Source organism: Cottoperca gobio, chromosome 18 (genome assembly GCF_900634415.1).
Source record: "Cottoperca gobio chromosome 18, fCotGob3.1, whole genome shotgun sequence".
Taxonomy (NCBI): Eukaryota; Metazoa; Chordata; class Actinopteri; order Perciformes; family Bovichtidae; genus Cottoperca; species Cottoperca gobio.
Window position 1 is genome coordinate 863,635 of NC_041372.1, and position 23,027 is coordinate 886,661.

Genomic DNA, 23,027 nt, shown 5'->3' on the forward strand with positions numbered 1-23,027 from the left:
TCAATTACAATAATATTTTTTTATAATATTTTTTTAATTGTTTATATTTCTATATAAATACATATATTTATTTATATAAATATATATATATATATATATATATATATATATATATATATATATATATATATATATATAAAAAATATATATATTATTTATATATATATATATATATATATATATATATATATATATATATAAATATATAGATATTTATATAGATATTTATATAAATATATATATTTATATATATATATACATATCAATGAGATGGTAATCTGCATGAGAAATAAAGAAAATAATAAACATTTGGTTCTAATCATCTTCCATTCGTAGTTATCTATTTGATTGACATGATCACTATAAGCGGTTTCCACTGTATTTTACAAATCATAAGGTTCTATTAAAATAAATAAACACTACACTTAAAGAGTAATATTTCATATCCACCACTGATTCTATTAAACATGAAGTTTGAGGACAGTCAGATTCATTATAGGAACACGTCTGAGACTTTTCTCAAGAACTAGTTTAACAACAAACTTTTGGTGAATGAAACCCAGTGAGTGAAAGTGAATTTCTCTTGTTAGAGACAGGAAGGAAATTACTTTTCTGACAGACAGAGCTCTTGTTTTCCTCTTTTCAAAAGTGCCACTGAGGTGAAAAAGTCAAATTGAAGCCAAACTAAACAAAGAAAGAATTTGCTGCTATAATAAAGCCAAGATAGGAAATACTTACCTTCCACTTTACTGGTGAACTTCTCCTTTAATTCTGCATGAGAAACAGAAAGAAACCCAGACATATTTGTTATCAGCCAACGTTCTGCATTGTTAAATACATTCAGCAATGTTTAATTGAGCTTCCTTCATTAAAAATGGAACTTCTGATGGTTTTGGAGCGACTTGCCACTCTTTCCAGAGACGCTGTTCCTCTTGGATGTGCGGGAGCCTCTTCTGCTGTCTCGCACCAACAGCTCCTTTGTTGCTGTGGGAATATAAATAAAATGTTGTTTTGGCCTGACCCAATTTAGGGTTATAAATAACAATACCAATCGCTACTTGCCCGGCATGACGCGGTATTACTCTAAGAGCACACAGGTGCTTTAAGGAGGGAGGAGATCACTCCGATGATGAGACTAAACTGAAAGGTTGCGTTATGACGGAAGAAAAAGATCAACTGAGATCCATCCATGGGGAATAAAAGCAATACAAGATAGTGATATGCAGAGTACCTACAGAATGCACTAGGTATTAAAGTGCTGACTGTTTCACAGCTTTCATCCGAACACAGCAACAGACAAAAGGACAAATAAGGTTCATTAATTCTTTTTGTTAGAGTTGATTGTGGAGGCAAAGATCAGAGCGCTCATCTTTCTACTAATCAGCGCTCGATAGAGAAGCTACAGGTTCAGGAGACGACGCACATCCACACACTCACTACTGGAGTACCGAGGGAACTCCAAAATAAACATCAGGCAACACAAAAACAGTTGGAGACACACACGCACACTCACACACACGCTCAAGGCTGCACGTGTTGATGCAGTTGCCAAAAATATTGTGGGATTTGAAATCCAAAATGTCTGCCCTGACAGGAGGAGCGGTGGAAACTGTCCAAGATGTTATTGTGATGGAGTCGAATGTACAACACCAACTAAATCAATGTCCAACTTAAATAAATATATATATATGTATATGTATATATATATTCAAATGTTTCCAGACATCTTATCTTATCTTATCTGGTTTGTGCATCTTAATCAGGGGCAATAAATCAATATTATATTGATATTGTGATGTGAGATTAGAAATCCTCTGAGATTTTAAATATCGTTAACTTTTCTCAGTCAAATGTTCAGAACTTATTCATCACTGATGATCATTATAAATATATTTTCACCAATAGTCAACGATATTTCTCACCAGTGTTTGTGTTTCTACATCAATGACATGTTTCTTCTCTTGAATAATTCAGTTGACACTTTTACATTTAAATCAGTAAAACTCTGCAGTGTGTGTTGTTCTCTAGCTGTAGATACTTTGCATACCACGTTCCTGATTTGGCTTTAGAGAAATAAAAAGACATATTATACAACCGTCTAATAAAGGCAGAGAAACAGACAACAAACATCTGTACGTATGTACACAAACATCTGTACGTACACAAACATCTGTACGTACGTACACAAACATCTGTACGTACACAAACATCTGTCAGTACATACACAAACATCTGTACGTACACAAACATCTGTCAGTACATACACAAACATCTGTACGTATGTACACAAACATCTGTACGTACGTACACAAACATCTGTACGTACGTACACAAACATCTGTACGTACACAAACATCTGTCAGTACATAGACAAACATCTGTACGTACGTACACAAACATCTTTACATACAAACTTCTGTACGTACGTGCACATAAATCTGTACGTAAACAAACATCTGTACGTACAGTAATTAAATCAACAATGTCTGAAAATGATGATTAAGAAACATTTAAACACATTTATCTCAAGCCAGTTTATTTTCCTATATATATATATATATATATATATATATATATATATATATATATATATAAAAGTATTATTATATATATATAAATATATATATTTATATATATATATATATATTTATTATATATATATATAAATATATATTTATTTATATATATATATATATATATATATATATATTTATTTATATATATATATATATATATATTTATATAAATAAATATTTATATAAATATTTATTTATATATATTTATTTATATATTTATTTATATATAGTTATATCTTTTCACTGACTCGTTCACACACTGAAACTTTCTTCACAAATGAGATTTATAAAGTTCTCAGAGATGAATACTTTATATTTTTCACATGTTCGTGCTTCTGATTCAGTATTTTCTTGTTTGTAGATGACTGAAGGTTTCACTGCTGATGGAGTTATATAAAGCTGAGCAGGAACAATGAAGGTCTGATGATGTGCGACACGTTTCATTAGGAATCCAACACCTAGACTTTTAAATTCATTTTCCTTCTGATTTATAGTTATTGTATCTGCGTCTTATTGAAAAGCACACAAGACAGTATGTACACTGTGAGATAACAACCGAACATTATACTGTTGTCTCCTTACTTGATATTTCTGCATCCACGTCGGTATCTTCTGCCACTTTAAGAAATATCTGTGGAATGAACAACATATGTATAAATGTGAAAGCTTTCAGCAGCAGGATGAATGTTAACCAAGCTGCTGCTGGACACACTTGACTCCATGTCTCCACACGTGAACACAGACTTGTGCTGAGAGATGAGAGTTTACTGGAGCACCTGCCAGCTGGCGTCGGAGAGGAGAGCCCTCTCTGACTTCATCTAGTAACTCCGGCCATATGTCAAAATAATTACATCTCCATATCTGTGAGCTCTTTTCTTTCTGCTGAGCGTGTAAAGCTCCGTTTCAGCATCTGCCCGCTAAAAGACTTTATGTGGCGAGTTATGTCAGAAACATAAAGTACTGTCCTGCTGATAAAACAGCCAGGAAGCACCTCACAAGGCTGCATGTTGTTCTATAACCAGCTCCTGAAACATCTATCAGACCCGTGTTTCATTCATTATTTCACTTTCATTTATTACTTGTTGCAATTGAAGTGCAGTTGGACCTCAAAAGAAAACATGGACAGATGAACAAACCTTGTCTTGTCTGAATTTTAGAGATTCAAAAGGAATTATTTACATGGCCTGCAGGCCACGAGTGTCTGATTCATGTCTGAGTTACACGCTGAGCACTAACCAGCAGTCACTGCTTCATGATCCAAAACTCTGCGTGAAGGAGAAACCAGGCCTGACAGTGCATGATGTGTATACATGCGCTATGACTAATTACTTTTTCAAAGTATGCTATTCAGCATGTATGACCACGACTCACAAGTGTGGTCAATGGAAATGTGGATGTCAAGAGTGCACGCAGCACGTGAGCCGCGTCTAAAGGGCAGCCGATCTATCGCAACGAAAACACTTCTGATCAATACGACGGCTTGTAAGATTATAAGGCATATTGAAGGTGAAGAAACTAATATTAATAATTCTAATAGTAATTAAAGAGGCAGGACGGCAGTTAAAGTTTGAGCAAAGTGAAAAGATGAAAAGTTTTTAAAAGGCTTTATAACTCAGAGAATATTCAACTTCTTTCAGGGGAATTAGTGAGTTTTGTGTCTGAATATTTCCCTCGTCTTCGACGTATTTGTGTGTTTTACGGGCCTCATACGTCGGGGCAGATGCATGATCCACTAAAGCTGTGCAGAGAGGAGCCGCATGAAGAACTGCTACACATGTGGACGCAGTCCTGATGGAGATATCCGTCTTCTTTTCTCCACCTCCCACTTTTAGTTCCACTATCCAATAGATTTGAAATCCTCTTCAACCAATTACCAATCTGCACCTGTTGAAGGTTGACAGTGCGCGAGTTGGCCTTTTCGTCTTCGTCCACGCTGACTCTGATGAAGACGCAGCGGTGCTGGAACGTCAGTCTGTTTGCACAATTAAAGGCTGCAAATTAATCAGCGTGCTGAGAGCTGAGCTCCTGATTGAGCTGCGTGCTGCTGGAAGATGTGCAGACAAGCCTGTCTCAACAATACATGCAATTACTTGGCACTGAATCTGAGGGGAAACAAACATCGCAGACTTCTTAGTCTTTAAGTTATTGGCTAAAATGTAAGGTTGCTTGTTATACTACAGGAGGGATTTGAAAACTGTCCACACACATTTTGATTGCTTACTCAGAGAAGCAGAAAGAGACAAATAGGACAGGAGGAGCAGAAAAGTGCGTGTGCGTGTTGTACACATGTAACTGCAACAAGACAAAGAAAACAAGTTGTCAGTGTGTGTACTCTGAAGTTCCTGTGTGTATGTAGGCAGACTCTATATGTGTGCTTGTTTCTCCAGCTAGGTTGTCAATCCCACACTGAGTATACCTCCTCCAGCGTGGTGTCAGAGATGCCGTAGCTGGTCAGGGCGAGGTCAGCCATGGCGAGGTCGAGCTCTTGGAACAGCAGAGCAAAGGTCCCGTCTCTGGCTCCACCATAAGGCAGAATGTAGGTGATCTCCTGACCGATGCTCTCCAAGAAGACCGCCTCGGGGACGTGGCGCCGCACAAATCTGCCCACAGCTGTCAAATCTGCTGGAGCAAGAGCTGCAACATTACTCACACAACAAACACCAAAGAATGGATCAAATATACACACACACCCACACACACACACACACACACACACACACAACAGAGCTTTGTGGGAGATACATCTTTCTATGGAACGTCTCCTCCGTCCTCTGCGATTAACTCATCTGTTATTAAGCAGGTAATTGTTAAAGTCATTGTTCATGCATGTCAGAAGTGCATTTAAAGACCTTTTTCTGACACGTTTACACCAAACCATGGAGAAATAACCTGTAAATAAATACAGAGAATTCAAGGAACCTGTGAAGTGTCTAAAAGCAGCGGTGTAATGTATGGAGCTGCTTTACACACAGTGGAACTGATCAGCGGACATATTCCTCATCCATCTGAAGCCTCACTGAGAATCATGGCGTCCACTATCGATCCACGAGCTCTCGTACATAATTACTGCAGCTTAACAACCGGCCCGCTGCTTCATGAAGAAGTAAATGGACTCGCACGTCACACTGGATGCTTTGTGAAATGTGTCTGTTTGTAATAAAGAGAAATGAGCTGTCACTTGTGGGAATGTCAATCTCATATTCAACCATCGTGTGTACAATCATTCTGCAGGTATGAGGTCTGCATACAGGACGACACTGAATCTCTGCATCAGCTGGGTTTGATGATTTAGAATAAATATGATAAACATGAGTCCTGTTTCTGTTTCGATATTTTAAGTGTATACGATATATTTTATACATATTTGGGAAATCAAAAGAAAACTAATCTGTAATGTAAACGAGTTTCAAGAGCTCATGGACCACACGACACACTGTGCTATTATTATTATTATTATTATTATTATTATTATTATTATTATTATTATTATTAACAATACCGATCAATAAAGATCTTCAACCACTTCTGCTCTTCATCATGTTCACTTCTTCACAGGCTGCTTGTGCACATGTCCATCATCCTCCACATGGTCTGCTACCTGTTGCTCCTCTGTGTACCTCTACAGTGTGTTCCCATCACTACAGAGCTCACCACCCTGTTAAACATTACAGCAGACATCTGTAGCTTCTGTTGCTTTGTTATTGAAAAGGTAAAAAAACAAAACAATCTATGAGAAAATGGATGTTGACGCCATTTTGAGCAGTTTTATGGTTATTGTTTTGGAGCTGTTCCCAGACTTGTGTTGCTTTAAAGCCATCGCCCCCGACTGTGTGTTCTGCTAACACTTCACTGCAGGTTTGTGTCCGGCTGAAGAGATGATGACAGATTCAATATTCACACGGTGCATGTTGCACCGGTTGTATACCATGTTGATCAGAAGCCTACAGGTGAGGAGAGGAAGGTTCTACCTGAGGGTTCAGAGCTGCTCCAGCTTTGGCTGCCGATGCCGTCGTCCGGGCTGCTGCTCCGAGAAGAGAAGCTCTTCTGCTGTGAGTGCGAGATGGATCAGAGGACGTCACATAAAACACATCTGTGCGTGTGTGTCTTCTACAAGCTGAAGAACCTAACAGAGCATTAACATGGAGAAGTGCTGCAGGGAACATCTGGAGGACAAGGTCACATCTCATGTGTTGAAGGTTACAGGAACAGCTGAATGTAGAACACACCTTTAATATTTAGATATTTGTCGTGGACCCCCTCTGGTGTTATTGTTTTTATTTGACCATTTATGTCATTTGAATATGTGTGCTCGTTAATATGTATATGTTTATATTATAATAATACTAAGTTTGCACACATAATGCTTATGTTTTGTATAATAAAAGAACAACAGAAGAGGAAGCCTGATCCTGCCTCAACACTGTGGATAATAAACTCCTGTCTTAAATGAATGTCTTCCACCACTTTCTACTCATTACTCAAACAAAGCGTGTGCGTGAGACAACGTGGGGAACATGAGACACAATAATACACACCAACAAAGGTTGAATAAACCTTAATGACACCGTTTCAGTTGTATTGTCTGTGTAATTGCAAAAGCTTCCACTGAAGTACAAAGTCCTCCTGCAGGAGAGGAGGTGGCGCTCTGCCTCGCCCACAAAGGTGTTTGCATGTTTACTTGTTTCAACAGATGATGCTGAGCGCTGCAGCCGTGCTGGCATCAGAGCATCTACTTCATTTGCTCCTATTGATTAAAACTAAGTGTGCGAGGCACCATTGGCGAGCTAGAAGTGAGAATCACTCCTCTCCCCGGTGATGATTAGCATCATCCAGCACGTGGGCGTTTGCCAATTCTCATGCCGGGAGAGACTAAACACAGATCATTACAGGGGGGGGGGAGAGAGGAGAGCGTGTTCAATAATAAACCAGAGGAAACTGTCAGAGCGGCTGAACTTCTTCTCCTGATACAAGTCAGAAACAATCATCTCCTTCCAATCACAGGAGTTGTATGTAAAGTTGCTGCAAACAACAGAACTCTGAGATCAATGTGTTCCTCTGTTCTCTTTGTCAGTGCTTTGTGTTCGTACCTCTTCCGCCTGACTGTGTATGATGCCGTTACGCTGAGCTGTCATCTTCTGAGTCTCGTCTCGGACCAGAGTGAGGTAGTAGCCGCTGCCGAAACTTTTCTTCAGGAACAGCGAGGAGCCGCAGCAGCGCATCCTGCCGTTGGAAATGATGGCGATGCGATCGCCTAAGATGTCGGCCTCGTCCATGTGGTGCGTAGACAAAATGATGGTGCGACCTGCGGAGCAAACACACGCAGCGGCACCTCAGTGGTCATGGAGTAAAGAATAACAAATACTGCATCTAGAATATAAATACAAAGTAAAGTCACAGACTGGAAATGAGGAAACGCACTTCTGAAGCAGTTCTCTCTTTGGATTTACTTTGTTTTGACAACTGCGTAACAAGAAAAGATGCCACAGATCAAAAGTCTTTAAATCACGCCAATATCACAATCTGCCTCTGCACTTATCTCCTTATTGCCAATTCCACTCTGTTTTTACCAATGCTCATCTGCACGGCAACAAAGCAAGCTCCAGAGGAGCGTGGGTGTGAATCTGGGACAAAATTAAAAAGATGATGAAGGCCACGCTAAGCCTACTCTCAGCGTTTCTATGAGAGCGCGTTTTATTTCGCTCTCTTTTGTGCTTTGGATTCAAAAGGCATCAAACTGAGCAAAAACTGCACCGACAACTACCCCATGTGACGCAAGGTTATTCACAGGTGTTCTAATCCTTTAATATCACGCTGTATCAGATAACACACATTAATTATCACATACCCCAGAAATCAGGAAAGAGACTAGAACAGTAATGAAGTCACAGCGTGGTCGTGCCTCTGCAGTCCACATGAAGCAGCTTCACACAGTTCTGGGTATCTTCTGATCTACTCACTTCTAAAGCAGAAAACATTTAACCTCAAACTTTCATCATTAAGTGACAAAGAAAGAAACCTGCTTAGAAGTCAGTAACTTTAAACGGAGCATTATATTATATACTAGTCAAGCCCAAAGACTCAACCTGGTAATTACATGAACAACGAGTCACGGACTGTCCTGACCTCCTGACCTGCGACACCACGCGTGTCATGTGATGTAACTCCTAATAATCTCAGGATAAGATTACAGGTGTGCCATGCTAACATGTGGATCTCTCAGTGAGCAGCTGACTGGAGCGACTTCCAGATTTTCTTCTGTGTTTATTGCAAAAATGCCGTCACATTTGTATCCTTGCAGGTCACATTATCCCAGGGACAAGGGCGCACACTCAGAGGTCATTAAAAGCAGCTCGACGCAGACATCATTTTGCTTTGCCAACTATCCCCCCCCCCCCACACACACACACACACACACACACTTTTTGTGCCCCGTCACCAGCTGAGCTTCTAAATCCTTCCCTTCTTAAGCATTGCTGCCTAATGCTGCGCCAAGCAAGTCTGGATCCCTTTGAATACAAAGTCCAACAGAACGAGTTAAGTGAATGCCCACAACCCAGCCAGTTTAACATATGGGGGGGAGGGGTGGGGGGGGGGGGGCTCTGCTTATGAAGAGAGGGGGCCGAGGACACTGCTCGAGCTTCAGTTCGACCGAGCCAGCTCTTTTTTTTGTCCGAGATGCTCAAACTCACAGATGATTTTGCTGAGGATTTGTTATGCTTTACAAGGCTAAAAAAAATCAAATCACACTGCATCATCTGTGAGTTGGGAGTAAAATAAATGTGTTTGGACTGCAGATGGCCCACAAAGGTATTCTGATTTATAGTGTGTTGTGGAGCATTACAGCAGAAAGTGATATATCAAATGGAGTTCTGTGTTCAGGTAAATTGGTAGAACTCGCACTACGTACAGCAAAGCGAGGCCGGAAATCTGCTTTCTGTTATTTAGCTTCCTTTTCCTCTAAATCAACTTGATAGAAATGGATTTCACAGTGGGTGAGTACGCCCGGACAGACAATATGTACATCGGCAGGAGGATGAATTATTGGACGAAACTTTATTAACTGCTGTTTGTGGCAATCATCCATACATCCGTTTTAGACGCGTACTCCTTTGTAGAGAGGACGGGGGGCAACAGACAACCAGGCTCACGCTCATTTATTAACCTCAAATGTTTATAGACTGTGGGAGGAATGCAGAGTCAAACCTACGCAGGTGAAGGGGAAGGTTGCAGGTCAATATGTTTTCTAAATGACTGTGACGCCTTTACAGCCTGTGCACGGAGATAAAAGATGGCCACCACATGTAATACAAACAAACTGGTAGAAATGTAGAAATTTTAATAATTGGAACTGAGTCATCGTGGAGGAGTCTGAAGGTATTTCTGAGTGTGACACCGGTTTAAAGAATCTTTTTCTGTGTGTTAAATGTTACATGATGTTCCAGATACTGTGGCTTGAACGTGTACGGCCCCCCGTCCACCCTCTGCAACACATCGCACACATGTTCAACCGGCGTCTTCACAACGGATTTATTTCTGGATGCATTTTTATGCCGTTTGTTCGGCAACATTGGCTTCAACTCTACATTCGTTTGTATTCCTGGGGAAATGCATAATGTATGGGATAACACCAGAGAAACTCTAAAAATGCATCTAGCTGCAAACAGAGTCAACAATATATATAACAACTATATTAGTTTGAGGGCTCATTGTTCCTCACAAAGTGAACCCCCCCCCCTCCTGTCTAAATGCAACCCTCGTGTTGACAGTGTTCCCTGTGGGGGCTCACTGCTGTAATGTGCTGCTGGAATGTGCTGTTTACGGCATTTTGGAGGAGCTGGTTTATGTTATTTCACTGCACAAGTACTAATTAAATCCTAAAAACTTAACCTCGGGGGTGCTAATGTTTTCACTTCCAGTGATTACATGGCTGCTGATACAAGCTGTTCAAATGAGAAATTCTGTGGGAGAAATCTTTGGATAACAAGTGTCATTAGCGATGTAATCTAAAATATGTTCGGTTGTGTATCATGTACATCTCTGTTAAATAAAATGTCATTTATGTGGCAGTGAAGAGCGAAAACCAAAGAGAACCAGAAGAGTTATCAGTTACAGTCAATAAATCAGGTGATATTAGGAAAACTCAATCTGAATGTGTTCACTGAACACTGACTGGGTCTATTTGAAAAGTGAGTTTTTTTTAATCAAATGTCTCCTTTAAGCAAACACAGCAACCTTTCCAGACATACTTTCTTTACTCACTGACTCCACACTGACTCCACACTGACTCCACACTGACTCCTCAGTGACTCCTCAGTGACTCCTCAGTGACTCCTCAGTGACTCCACACAGACTTCACACAGACTCCACACTGACTCCACACTGACTCCTCAGTGACTCCACACTGACTCCACACTGACTCCTCAGTGACTCCTCAGTGACTCCACACTGACTCCACACTGACTCCTCACTGACTCCACACTGACTCCACACTGACTCCACACTGACTCCTCAGTGACTCCACACTGACTCCACACTGACTCCTCACTGACTCCACACTGACTCCACACTGACTGACTCCACACTGACTCCTCACTGACTCCACACTGACTCCACACTGACTCCACACTGACTCCTCAGTGACTCCTCAGTGACTCCTTAGTGACTCCACAGTGACTCCACACTGACTCCACACTGACTCCACAGTGACTCCACACTGACTCCTCAGTGACTCCTCAGTGACTCCACACAGACTTCACACAGACTTCACACTGACTCCACAGTGACTCCACAGTGACTCCACACTGACTCCACAGTGACTCCTCAGTGACTCCTCAGTGACTCCACACAGACTTCACACAGACTTCACACAGACTTCACACTGACTCCTCACAGACTCCTCACTGACTCCTCACTGACTCCTCACTGACTCCTCACTGACTCCTCACTGACTCCTCACTGACTCCACACTGACTCCACAGTGACTCCACACTGACTCCACACTGACTCCACACTGACTCCACACAGACTCCTCACTGACTCTTCATAGTCTCCTCACTGACCCCACACTGACTCCTCACTGACTCCTCACTGACTCCTCACTGACTCCTCACTGACTCCACACAGACTCCTCACTGACTCTTCATAGTCTCCTCACTGACCCCACACTGACTCCTCACTGACTCCTCACTGACTCCACACTGACTCTTCATAGTCTCCTCACTGACCCCACACTGACTCCTCACTGACTCCTCACTGACTCCTCACTGACTCCTCACAGACTCCACACTGACTCCACACTAACTCCTCACTGACTCCTCACTGACTCCTCACAGACTCCACACTGACTCCACACTAACTCTTCATAGTCTCCTCACTGACTCCTCACAGACTCCACACTGACTCCACACTAACTCTTCATAGTCTCCTCACTGACTCCTCACAGACCCCACACTGACTCCTCACTGACTCCACACTAACTCTTCATAGTCTCCTCACTGACTCCTCACAGACCCCACACTGACTCCTCACTGACTCCACACTAACTCTTCATAGTCTCCTCACTGACTCCTCACAGACCCCACACTGACTCCTCACTGACTCCACACTAACTCTTCACAGACTCCTCATTGAACATTTAAAGCTTTCGCTTCATCCAGTGTAATGAAGCTGAAGCTTTAAATGTTCTCCTCTGAACAGCTGTTTTAGAATCGATTTTGAGATCTTAATTTTCACTTATTTTTAATGCATCAGTGAATGTTTAATTTGAAGCCTGATATCCTCCGGTGGGTCGTCTCTATCAGGCCGCAGATTTTTAAAATATCTTAAAATGCAAGTTTTCAAATGTGTTTTTACTTCATAAATTCCTTGCTTTGAAGGGTTTAATAGTCAATTATATTATTTTGTGTATTCCTCTTGGGAAGTAATGAAGGTTATACAAACAAAATGTATTAGTATTGAACAATTTTAAGACTCAATAAGCCGCGACTGAATTTAATCAACACACGTAGGACATTGTGGTCAAGCAGTGTGTGTGAAAAACCTGCACGCTTAATTAGCTGTGAAGAACCAAATTATAAGTCCAATTTCAGCCTTTTCATACAAACAGCCGGTGAAAACACTGTGGAGCCAGTAAGAGTGGAGACAACAGCATCCAGCAGCCAGGATGTGGGTGTTCTCATTATAACAGAGTTATCTCCACCGCCCAACTGGAGTGAAAGGACTTGATTAGAGAGAGAAGCTAATGACACAGAGAGGGCGGCATGTCACTCAACGCACATTCAACATTTAGACATCTGTTGGGAGTTATGTGTTCCTCTAATGTCCGTGTCCTGCTTAAAGCCAGCAGTAGCCACACAGTATATAAGGCCACAGAGGGACACGCTGACTGATGGGCCACACAATTAGAGACTCTGTTAAATAGCAACGTCAATTAAAGCTTCTTGGATTCACTTGTCTTCACTTCTATTTCAATCTGTTCCACTGCAAATTACAATTTCTGTCCAGCCACACCCAAGTGTCACAGAGGGCAAGGCCAAAAAATAAACTTCAGCCGGCTCCTCTCGATGGCTCATTACCTCAACAGCGTTCATCTTGGAAACATTAGCGCCTCGACGGTTTAAAGTTTACCTGGAGTTCAGCTCAGTTTTGGAATGTTTGAAGCAGATCAAACATGTGAAGAGTCTTTTTCTTGTGCATGTGTAGATGTGTATGTTTCTATATAAATGTATATTTATGTTAACTCCTGCAGACTCAACAAACAGCAGCAGTGCAGACATGGAGCCTCGAAGCCTCCAGTGCAGCCTGGCTTCTTCATACCTTGCTTGTATTTCAGCAGCAGGTCCCAGATGCCTCTGCGGGCGTAGGGGTCCACTCCCGCTGTAGGTTCATCCAAGATGACGATTTTTGAGCCGCCGACAAACGCTATAGCCACAGACAGCTTCCTCTGCATCCCACCTGCAACACAGAACAATCAGCTGTACCATCTTCATAAATATAGTTTGTCTTATACTCAAAGACAAAACGTGTAGAAAACTGCAGCGGACGTGAAACGGATGCTCATGTGTGTTCTGCCTGTGAGCCGTGCCAGACTCCATCTGTCAACATCAGGCTGCAAATGTGAACTGGACACAATATTGGGAACTGATTACAGACTAGATGTGTCAGGATGTAGCTCTCCAGGTGTTACTGACTTTTGCATGAAGCTGTAAAATGATCGATGGAGGTAGATGCACCTTCCTCGGGTTGCTCCAGTCTCCACTGTCAGAGCGAGCTCTTCAAAATGCCTCTACTGTAGTGCTAATGTGCTGCAAATGTCAGCATACATCAACCTTGAAAGTCTTATTTCAGTGATTTTGCTCACAAGCAATCCGTGACTGAGGACAATTCATCAAGCTGGGCCCTCCAGACGATGAATTACACCACCTGTGACATGCAGGTACTGTGCACAGTGCACGTGCACAGTGCATACGTACGTCCAGACAGCTGCACGCACATGTGCAGGGCAGCTTCTCCCCAGAAGAGAGAAGATCATCTACAGATGACATTCCTTCGCAGGGGAAATAAATGCGAAGTGATGAACACATCAAAAACCACATTTACATTTCTGCATAATTCCAAAGCACACACAGAGACACACCTGACAGGTCCTTAGCGAGATCCTTCCTCTTGTGTAGTAAACCAACATCCTCAATCATCTGCTCCATCTCCATTTTCACCTCCTGGCGGCTGAGTCCCTTCAGCCGGGCGTAGAAGTAGATGTGCTCCTCCACTGTCAGCCTGTGAAGGTGAAAATAATATCAGAAACGGCCATTTGATTGACGCGTGAGGCCATCAGCTGATACTTATTTATCTGGCAGCGTAGGAAATGTCACAGGAATGCATCCTGCAGGATGATCCGGCTCCTCTAAGTGCTCTTTGTGAGAGTTTGGAGTTTCACAGGTGAGATCAGAACGTGTCGTGATGTCTATCTCTATGTTTGCATGAATATTTTAACCCTACTTAAAATAGATGCTTTGACTGTCGGGGATTAATATTAATGAAAGTAATTTGCAGGTGCTTAGCCATAATTATGATGTAGGACTTGTGTCGAGTTGCAGGTAATCAGTTTGCGGAGAGAGGAATCGAGGGGACTCTAAAGGTGAAATAAAACCGTGAATAATAGTTGGGAATGATGTCATGAGGAGAAATTTAGTGGACGGAGTTCATTTCAGTTTTCAGGAGAAAGAGGAATAATGATGTGTTGATGTGAAGCATAAGCCCAGACTGAGCCCTCATTATGCATATCATTACAGTGCACTGTGATTATCTTTTTAATACACCAGAAGCAAAGCGTGGTTCTACCAATATTAGACCAGAACAGGGATCAGCTGAGTTCACTCACTCAGTCGAACAAGACGTTGTGCTGCGGGCACATTCCCAAATACTTCCGGATGCTGTCCATGTCAGAGTGGATGTCATATCCGTTGATGAGAGCTGTTCCCTGATGTAGGCGGGAACAGGCCCGTGAGGATCGACCTGCAGAGAAACACATGTCCAGATTATAAAGATGAATTTCCCCTCATCAGAACTCATTTCATAAGTAACTTCAGAAGCAGCTGGATGAACGTGACGCCGAGTCATATTCTCAGCTCAATAGAGAATCTATACTTCGTCAACTTCTTCTCAATTAATGTTCAGAAAGGTTTCCACTGAAATATGGAACCAGTGCTGTTCTGTGTATGAATGATAATCATCTCCATTAACTTGTACTCGGTCTCAGGTCATTAATTATGTAGTAATCACTTAGACTGACACGTTCCAGACAACAAACACAATATCATAGTAAAGTCTGGTATCAGTGGGGTTGTGATGCTTCTGCAGGTAAACAATGTTTACAGTCTGTGTTGTGCGTGTCCAGGGACCGCAGGTGGAAATGAGCTCGTAGCTAAATCTTCAGGAATCATCTGACCCGTCTGACATTAATGTGTTTAATGCACGGTCTTTGTTGGATAAGGATAAATAACAATAAGAGAGGGTTGCTCTGTGGTCCATGGAGAAGAATGTGCTGCGTCTCTCAGACAGACGAGAGGAGCGTCAGGGTGTGACCGAGTCCTTCCTCTGTCCTCTCCGTTATGTTTGGTTACAGTTGCTCTTCTCTTCAGCCCTTAGTCCTGCATCACTTCTCTCCCTCGCTCATTATTTCTGGGCCACTGACTTTCTGTCAGTTTCTGTCATCCTGAAGCTCTTCCAACACGTCCAGCAGTTTCTTTAAAGCAGCCATTAGAGAAGCTGAGCGTCAACACCGCAGCAGCGTGTGTGATAAACGTGCCGTGTACATGTCACTCTGTGAACAGTCGCCATCGTGTAGTTAGATTAGTTGCACCCTGTGAAAAGAAATGGAGCGAGTGGCAAAGCCCGGGAGTAACAGATGAAACTGCACAACTCACATCGTGGTGGTTTTTCCGGCTCCGTTGTGTCCCAGAAACGATGTGATGTGATTCTCGTAGAAGTCCACGCTCAGGCCGTCCACTGCCAGCTTCTTCCCAGTCTTGTAGATTTTAACAAGATTGCGGATCGAGACCCCTGCTTTCATATCGGGGGGGGGTTTCTCCAGATACTCTTTAGACACACGCGCATAAACACACACACTTATATAAAGAAACTCACACAAAAGCACGTAAAGTTAAATCTATTCAAATATATAAATGTCTTTTAACCCTTAATGCTCGGGGGGGGGTTTATTTTCCCACAGTGTGACACGTCAATAATTCTGAACATCGTCGATTTGATGCATTTGTAATGTTTGAGCGGTAAATCATGGAAACATCTCAATCTGCTGGACAAGAGTAAAAAGTTAATGATATAAAAGCAGGACTTTAGACTTCATGTCTGTGGTGATGTCACACTTTGTGGTTTTAAAGGAGACAGTTTGTCCTTAAAGCGCCGACTGTCTTTACACATTTATTACAGGAGCTGAGGAAGAACATGCAAAATGTTAAAGACACAGAGGAACACACGATAACAGACACTTTTGTTATTCCCGCGGAGGGAATGTGCCATCGTACCTGTGCAGGTTGCACAGCTCAGGTGAGGAGAGTGAAATGTTTACCGTTATATACAGAGGGGTCCTTCAGCACGTCGGAGTCAGCGCCCGTCAGCGATGCCGTCCCACACCAGTAAGACGCAGTGACGGGGAAGTACCACGGCTTCGGGATTCCATACTGGCCTGAGATTAATCACATTTTAATAACATACTTTTTGGTTTTGGAAAGTTTGAATGTCTCTACACACTCATTGTTTGTTATTAAGTTATGTAACATGAGTCTGCAGATTACTTCTCCCCTCTCAGCTTCTGTAGCACCGTGTAGATAACACAGCACCAACTGATCCGCTGAAATAACAGTGAATACCTGGAAAGACGTTCTCGATGTACCAGGTGAGCAGCCAGTAAAACGCCGCATCAAAGAGCATCATGATGATGGACACGATGAAGGTGTAGCGCTCGCCATCCTCTGGACTCTGGTTGATGTTGTACCACTGGATACCGATGCCTTGCTCCTCGTACTTGGCAAAGTTCTCGCAGCCGTAGCCGAACGCCACGCATGACAGCAAACTCTGGGGGAGGCAGCGCGTGCAGCGTTAAAGGAGTAGTTACAGTAACTACAGTCTTTATGCTCAGCTAATCTAAGCAGCTGCTGGAAATGTCTTCTAAATCTATCAAGTATCGTCTCAAAGGACACGTCTTTCACTAACTCAGGTGACGACTTAATCTTCCCACCCAAGGTCACACTCAGCTGATCAATGGCGGCAGACGGAGGAAGCGTCTCCACGCAGCCCTCGGCTGGAACATCTCTCAGGACTTCATTTGAGACGAGAACAAAGATGGAGACTAAAGTGCGTGTTCTGAAAACAAAGATTTGTGGGAGCTTTCATACAGTGGGAAATTGCAAAAGATGCTTTGCCCGCGAGACATCATCTGCCACCGGCCTATCACTCTGCAGCGCCATGCTGCCTCTGCCAGCTGTTTCATCACGCCTCATTTGCTCACAGCATTTTCACTCCGGCACAAGCAGCTACAATCATGGATACTGTCGGCCCGATGTTACATTACCAGGCTGAGAATGCAGAACGCCCTGCAGTGACACCAAACCTCCAGCCTGGCTGCTAACGCTGCTGCCAACTTCCTGTGTTGTGCTCCATCCACTGACAAGCAATCAGCAGTGAGTCAGTGTATGAGCGGTGACAGCAGGGCGACCGGGCACCCATCCTTGACCTCACCATGAACGGCTGACAGAACCACAGGAGCCACTTATATGGCTTTGAGAAAACAAGCCCCCTCTATTGAACACATGTCAACGGTGCAGACTCAGCTGCAGACACAGAGCTTTGTTAGGAGGCAGTGATCAGCGTCCAGCTCTTCCTACCAAGTCTGTTTGGACAACTACAGCTGGAGTGACGGACAGGACCACAACAGAGACAAAAGAGTTTTTAGTCTGTGTGTGTTTCTCAGAATGAATTACATTTTGAAAAAGAAAGAGGAGGCAGGAGCTGCCATCATCACACATTCATCTTTATTGCCAGGATATTGGCAATTCTTTTAATAAGAGAGTCATTTGTAACGTGTCACTTGTAGGATGGAAACATACAAGGGCGTGCTTTGTTTTAGCTTCTCCAGTGAGATGGAGAGCAGCTCCAGGATTTCTGCTTTTTGTCCTTCTGGTCCGACAAATCAAACACGAGAGAAACAATTCCTCCATACAGAGAGAATAATCAGCAGGGCAGTGTGAGGAGTCATTGTTTTAATTTATATATTAAGTGATGGGAAACATCTGGTTGGTCAAAGAGCCTTTGTTGCACGTCATTCTTCTTCTCACGCAGTACACTGTATATTAGAAATGTCACATTATTACAAAAACCATGTGCTTAAGTGAGCGGCCAGATGGTACACAAGCAGAGATCAATTAATTGATTTCTGAGAACTTCTAAATGATTTTGTAGGAATTTGCATTTTTCCTCAGGATTTCCTGAAAGATTAATTGAAAATATTTCTGGTTTTCGCAACATAAAAGAAGACGCGGCTCTCGTGTTTCTGCCTCATTAAAAGCTAAAGTAAAAGAGGGAGAAGTAGTGTAAAGTGCAGGAGATGGTGTTGGATTGTGACCCGACACTCTGATGCACTTCCTGCCTTCAGCTCTCCGTCAGCACACGACTCAAAAACGGCTCAAATAAATCCAGGCGATCTTTTGAAATTCGTTTCCGATTATAGACTTCATTATCAAGGACAATGTGGGGGACAATTTGTATGCTTCGGCACGGCAGAGTTTTATCTGAGCTGGGAGAGAGAGACCTCCGCACGCACACACACACACACACACACACACACACACACACACACACACACACACACACACACACACACACACACACACACACACCTGATAAAGTGTGAGGATGAACTGGATAGTGGTTTGGTCAGAGGAACATTGCTCATGCTAATTAGAGGACCAGAGGGCTATCCATCTCGTTGTGCAGGAGCAGGGAGAGGAATGTGAGCGCCGGGGGAGGACCGAGCGACCGCACTTTGTGTGGAGATTTAATACGCTTTGCACGGCATTATATATACAATAACTACATCGTCTGCAGGTAGTCTGTAAAAGGAAATGGACTGAACAGAATGGCTCAACTTTAAAGGACTAAGTCAAAGTGCTTTCAGCTGGTGTGTTGGTAAAAGCAGAATATCGCACAGCAATGAAGATTCAAGATGTTGTGTCTTTGTCTGCAGAAAGCTCGAGGACAAATGACAGCCGCACTGCCATAAAGGTCACGCAGGAAGGCTACACTGAAGGTTGAGCAGCGCTGTACTATTTATCTTTATCCCTGAGAGGACATCCTCAACTTCCTGCCTCATCTGTCCCGTCTCATGTTTCTGTCACTTGAGAAAGTCCAGTTCAACAAAGTTCTACACGTTTGTGCCAAAACATCTCAGAACAAATGGAAACCAAGTGACAAGATGAAAATTGTGTTTGGATTCCACCTCACAGCTCATTATCAGGAGAAGCGTGCAGCGAGGATCAAGACAAACCTTTACAGATATTATAGACCCTGGGAGGGGGGGGGTCACTTCCTTTCACACACTTCTGTGTGATAGTAAAACATAACTCAAAGTACAGTCAGTGAGAACAGCAGGGGGAGATATTAAAAATCATGCAAGAGCTAAAGATGGACTCACCACAGCGACCTTGGCCTGGAAAGCCATGACGTCCCTCCAGGCGTAGCAGAGGAGGTGCGGCAGGTAGAGCACAAAGTAGATGAGGCCACCGCACGCCGCCGCTAAGTTGGCCTTAGAGAAGAAGACGCTAATGAAGAAGCACTGAGTGATGGTGGCCAGGCAGAACACCAGCAGGAAGACAAAGATCACCGAGGGGTCGCTGTACTGCAGCACTTTCCCGTACTGAGAGAAGAACAAACAGAAACGTCAATTTCATGCCATGAAGTTTGAGCTCTTTTGAAACAGAGATTTATGAGGATTAAAGCAGATTTTCAGCACAGCAGGCAGAGAAAAAGAGTTTCAGTATTTCTGTCACACCTGGACATTTGTCCCAGTTGAGAGATATTCTATTACTTAATGTGAAACTCTTTCTCTCTGCTGCTGGAGAGGAGGACCCGTCTCTCTGTTGAGCTGCTCGTGACTCCATCCAGTCTCCCACATTACTCCACCCTGTGTTCCCCGAGCCCAATTCAGAGAGGCACTTGAACTGTTCGGATAATGGTGCCGTTGTAATGGATACAATTATGATTAAAAACCTTACAGAGAACAGTTTCATGGGGCTAAATGTGCACAGACTAAATGAATTATCAAGCACAACTCTGCTAGTGAGCACAATCATCTTGTTCTAGTGCTTCGGATCCTCATAACATTATTTTAAACAGACTTGATGAACAAAACTGTCCAGAAGTAGAGCTGGGTCCTCCTCCAATCATTGTTGAATCATTGAGACGTCACCTTCAGTATAAGAGCGAGGAGGAGCGCGCTGAGGGCAAGGAGGAGCGCGCTGGACACGGCCCAGCTCAGCCAATAGATGCTCCCTCTCAGGCCCATGATCCTCACGGTCTCCTTCAGCCTCGCCTCCTTCTCTGCCACGATGCCCTTAACAATCATGGCCACAGAGTAGATCCAGGCTAAAGTCATGTACAAGGGCAGGGAGCGGGCCAGAGACCGGAGGAACCTGAAGGTGGAGGAGCCAGGACCAGACAGACAACGACCCGGTTTACAGCAGCTGTTACCATATAACCTGGATATATATATATATATATATATATATATATATATATATATATATATATATATATATATATATATATATATGTGTGTGTGTGTGAAAGAAGCTCAGACGCTCTGTAGAGCACGTGGTCATTTCATGCGATGTAAATATAGAGAACATTGATAACATAACGATGCAGTCTGCATCTCCAACTGGCTGACATCTCGTCACAGCGTCTCGATAATGCGCTCTGCGTGCGTTTACACCTCGATGATTCTCTTATTTCCTTCTCCAGAGGAGAAGTTCAGACACGTCTTGTTAGTACCCGTAGTAAACAGACTGACAGACTTCTCACTATAGTGCTGATAAAGAAACATGTGAGAGCAGTGTTGCACGTTCACTAAACACGTGAAGCAGAGAAACCACAGTAGAAGTCCTTTTTTATTTTTTAAAGTGCGTTCGCATCATCAGCAAAATGTTCCCGAGGTCTCAAAAGTAAAAGTACTCGCTTAACAAAAACATGTCTGCAGCATTTTAATGTTTTAATTACAAAGGGTAGTTGAATATATTACACTTTACACCAGTAACTACTAACTATAGCTGTCAAATATAATATCATGAAGTGTAATGAACATATAACGATGCAGAAGTGCACACTTCATAGTTCCTTCTGATGAATCTTTACACGTCTTCCTCTAAAGATATTAAATCTCCGACAGTGATATAGAGGAGAATAGAAACCTTGTGAAGTATTGTGTTATGAATTCTATTTCATCTTATTTACTCGTTTATTCATTATTCCTGATGTTATGTTCATTATATTCCCCTTGTTGTAAAGCACCTTGTGCTGCATGTCTAGTATGAAGGTTTATTATTATTATGAATAAATGAAAAAGGTAAATGAAATCCCGTGTGTGTGTCTCACGCTCACTGTTGTCACATGTTGATGAATGCAAACATACCACAGCGTTTGGAGGATGACCCCGCTGTCACAGTGACACAGTCGTGTTGAGAGGAACTCATTGATCCGCACTGATCAGCCTTTTATTAAAAACAAGTTTTGGAGCGTGGAAACAATAAACACGTTATCTGAAGAGACAGAGGACTCAGGTGCAGCTGACAAACCTGCTTGTTGTCACACCTAATCCAGATACAGCCTTATGATAATTACCATTTGATTTGCTATTATTATTAATGCGATGAAAATGGCTGTGAAATTATCATTTAGAACGAGCCTGTGATCTGAATACACATCGTGTTTGCAGTGGCTCCTCCAAGGCACTCATCTAACTCAATTTATTGTTGTTAATGTTTACAAATTGTTGATAGCTCGCAAACACATTAGGCTGATGGGAAATTACATTTCACCCAGCTGTTCAAATATCAGATTTTATTTACCAGACGCATTTCCTAATTAAACTGCAAAAATTGATTAGGCCGATCTCGAATAAGCATCCTTTTTATGTCGTTACCAACGCCTCCGAAACAAGGAGTCGTTGAAGGATATGCTCCATCTGTAGGAGACCAATAATAATAATAATAATAATAATAATGCTGCGACACCCTCGTCCCCGGGGGCTTTGTGCATCATCTCCAGTCACTAAATCATTGATTCATTAGAGCCTCGTGTAGAAACACGTCACAATACGCTTTGCTAAATGAGATCTGGTCACGTTTTCTGGGAACAACATCGTCGCCATTTTGCATTTAGTCGCAGAGTTCTTGCAGTGATTTATGATGCTCGGCTCGGTATATGAAACTGCAGCGTATTTTACATCCTGAGCGCGACGATGCCGAGAAAGGCTTCGGTTGTCTTCACTATTGTTCTTTCACACCAGCCTGCGTACATTATGCATGAGTTCAAACGCTGCCGGAGTCTCAACACTTTTTTTAACTTTTGTTTTAGTCAGCACAGGAAAAGAACCGGCAAATATTAATCTTGTTTGGTCATATTTGTGTCAGGTAACCCCGCAGTTAATTCATCTTACATACACATCAGAGGCGTGTGTATTAAAACACATGAACTGTGAGGAGCTCCGTGCACTGGAGCCCTCTGAACGGAGATCTGAGCCACACTTGCACTCATTACCCCACAAGCTCAATCTGCACATAGTGCACAGTGTGCCAGTGGACACAGTGACACACTTCCATTGCAATCATGGAAGAATACAGTCCCAGTCTTTCACTTCTCAAATGACAGAAGCCTTGCTCG

General features: G+C 42.6%; 1 protein-coding gene across 1 annotated transcript in view; it reads right to left on the minus strand.

The window, feature by feature from the left end:
• LOC115023606 (ATP-binding cassette sub-family A member 1) overlaps window positions 1-23,027 on the minus strand; it is a 148,416-nt gene that overhangs the window by 60,240 nt on the left and 65,149 nt on the right. The window contains 15 exon segments of the mRNA XM_075074151.1: window positions 739-771; window positions 907-984; window positions 3,159-3,207; window positions 4,993-5,195; window positions 6,545-6,623; window positions 7,664-7,878; window positions 13,392-13,529; window positions 14,212-14,351; window positions 14,933-15,054; window positions 15,056-15,089; window positions 16,001-16,172; window positions 16,663-16,779; window positions 16,964-17,168; window positions 19,783-20,004; window positions 20,557-20,779. Coding sequence (XP_074930252.1) covers window positions 739-771; window positions 907-984; window positions 3,159-3,207; window positions 4,993-5,195; window positions 6,545-6,623; window positions 7,664-7,878; window positions 13,392-13,529; window positions 14,212-14,351; window positions 14,933-15,054; window positions 15,056-15,089; window positions 16,001-16,172; window positions 16,663-16,779; window positions 16,964-17,168; window positions 19,783-20,004; window positions 20,557-20,779 — 2,030 coding nt within the window.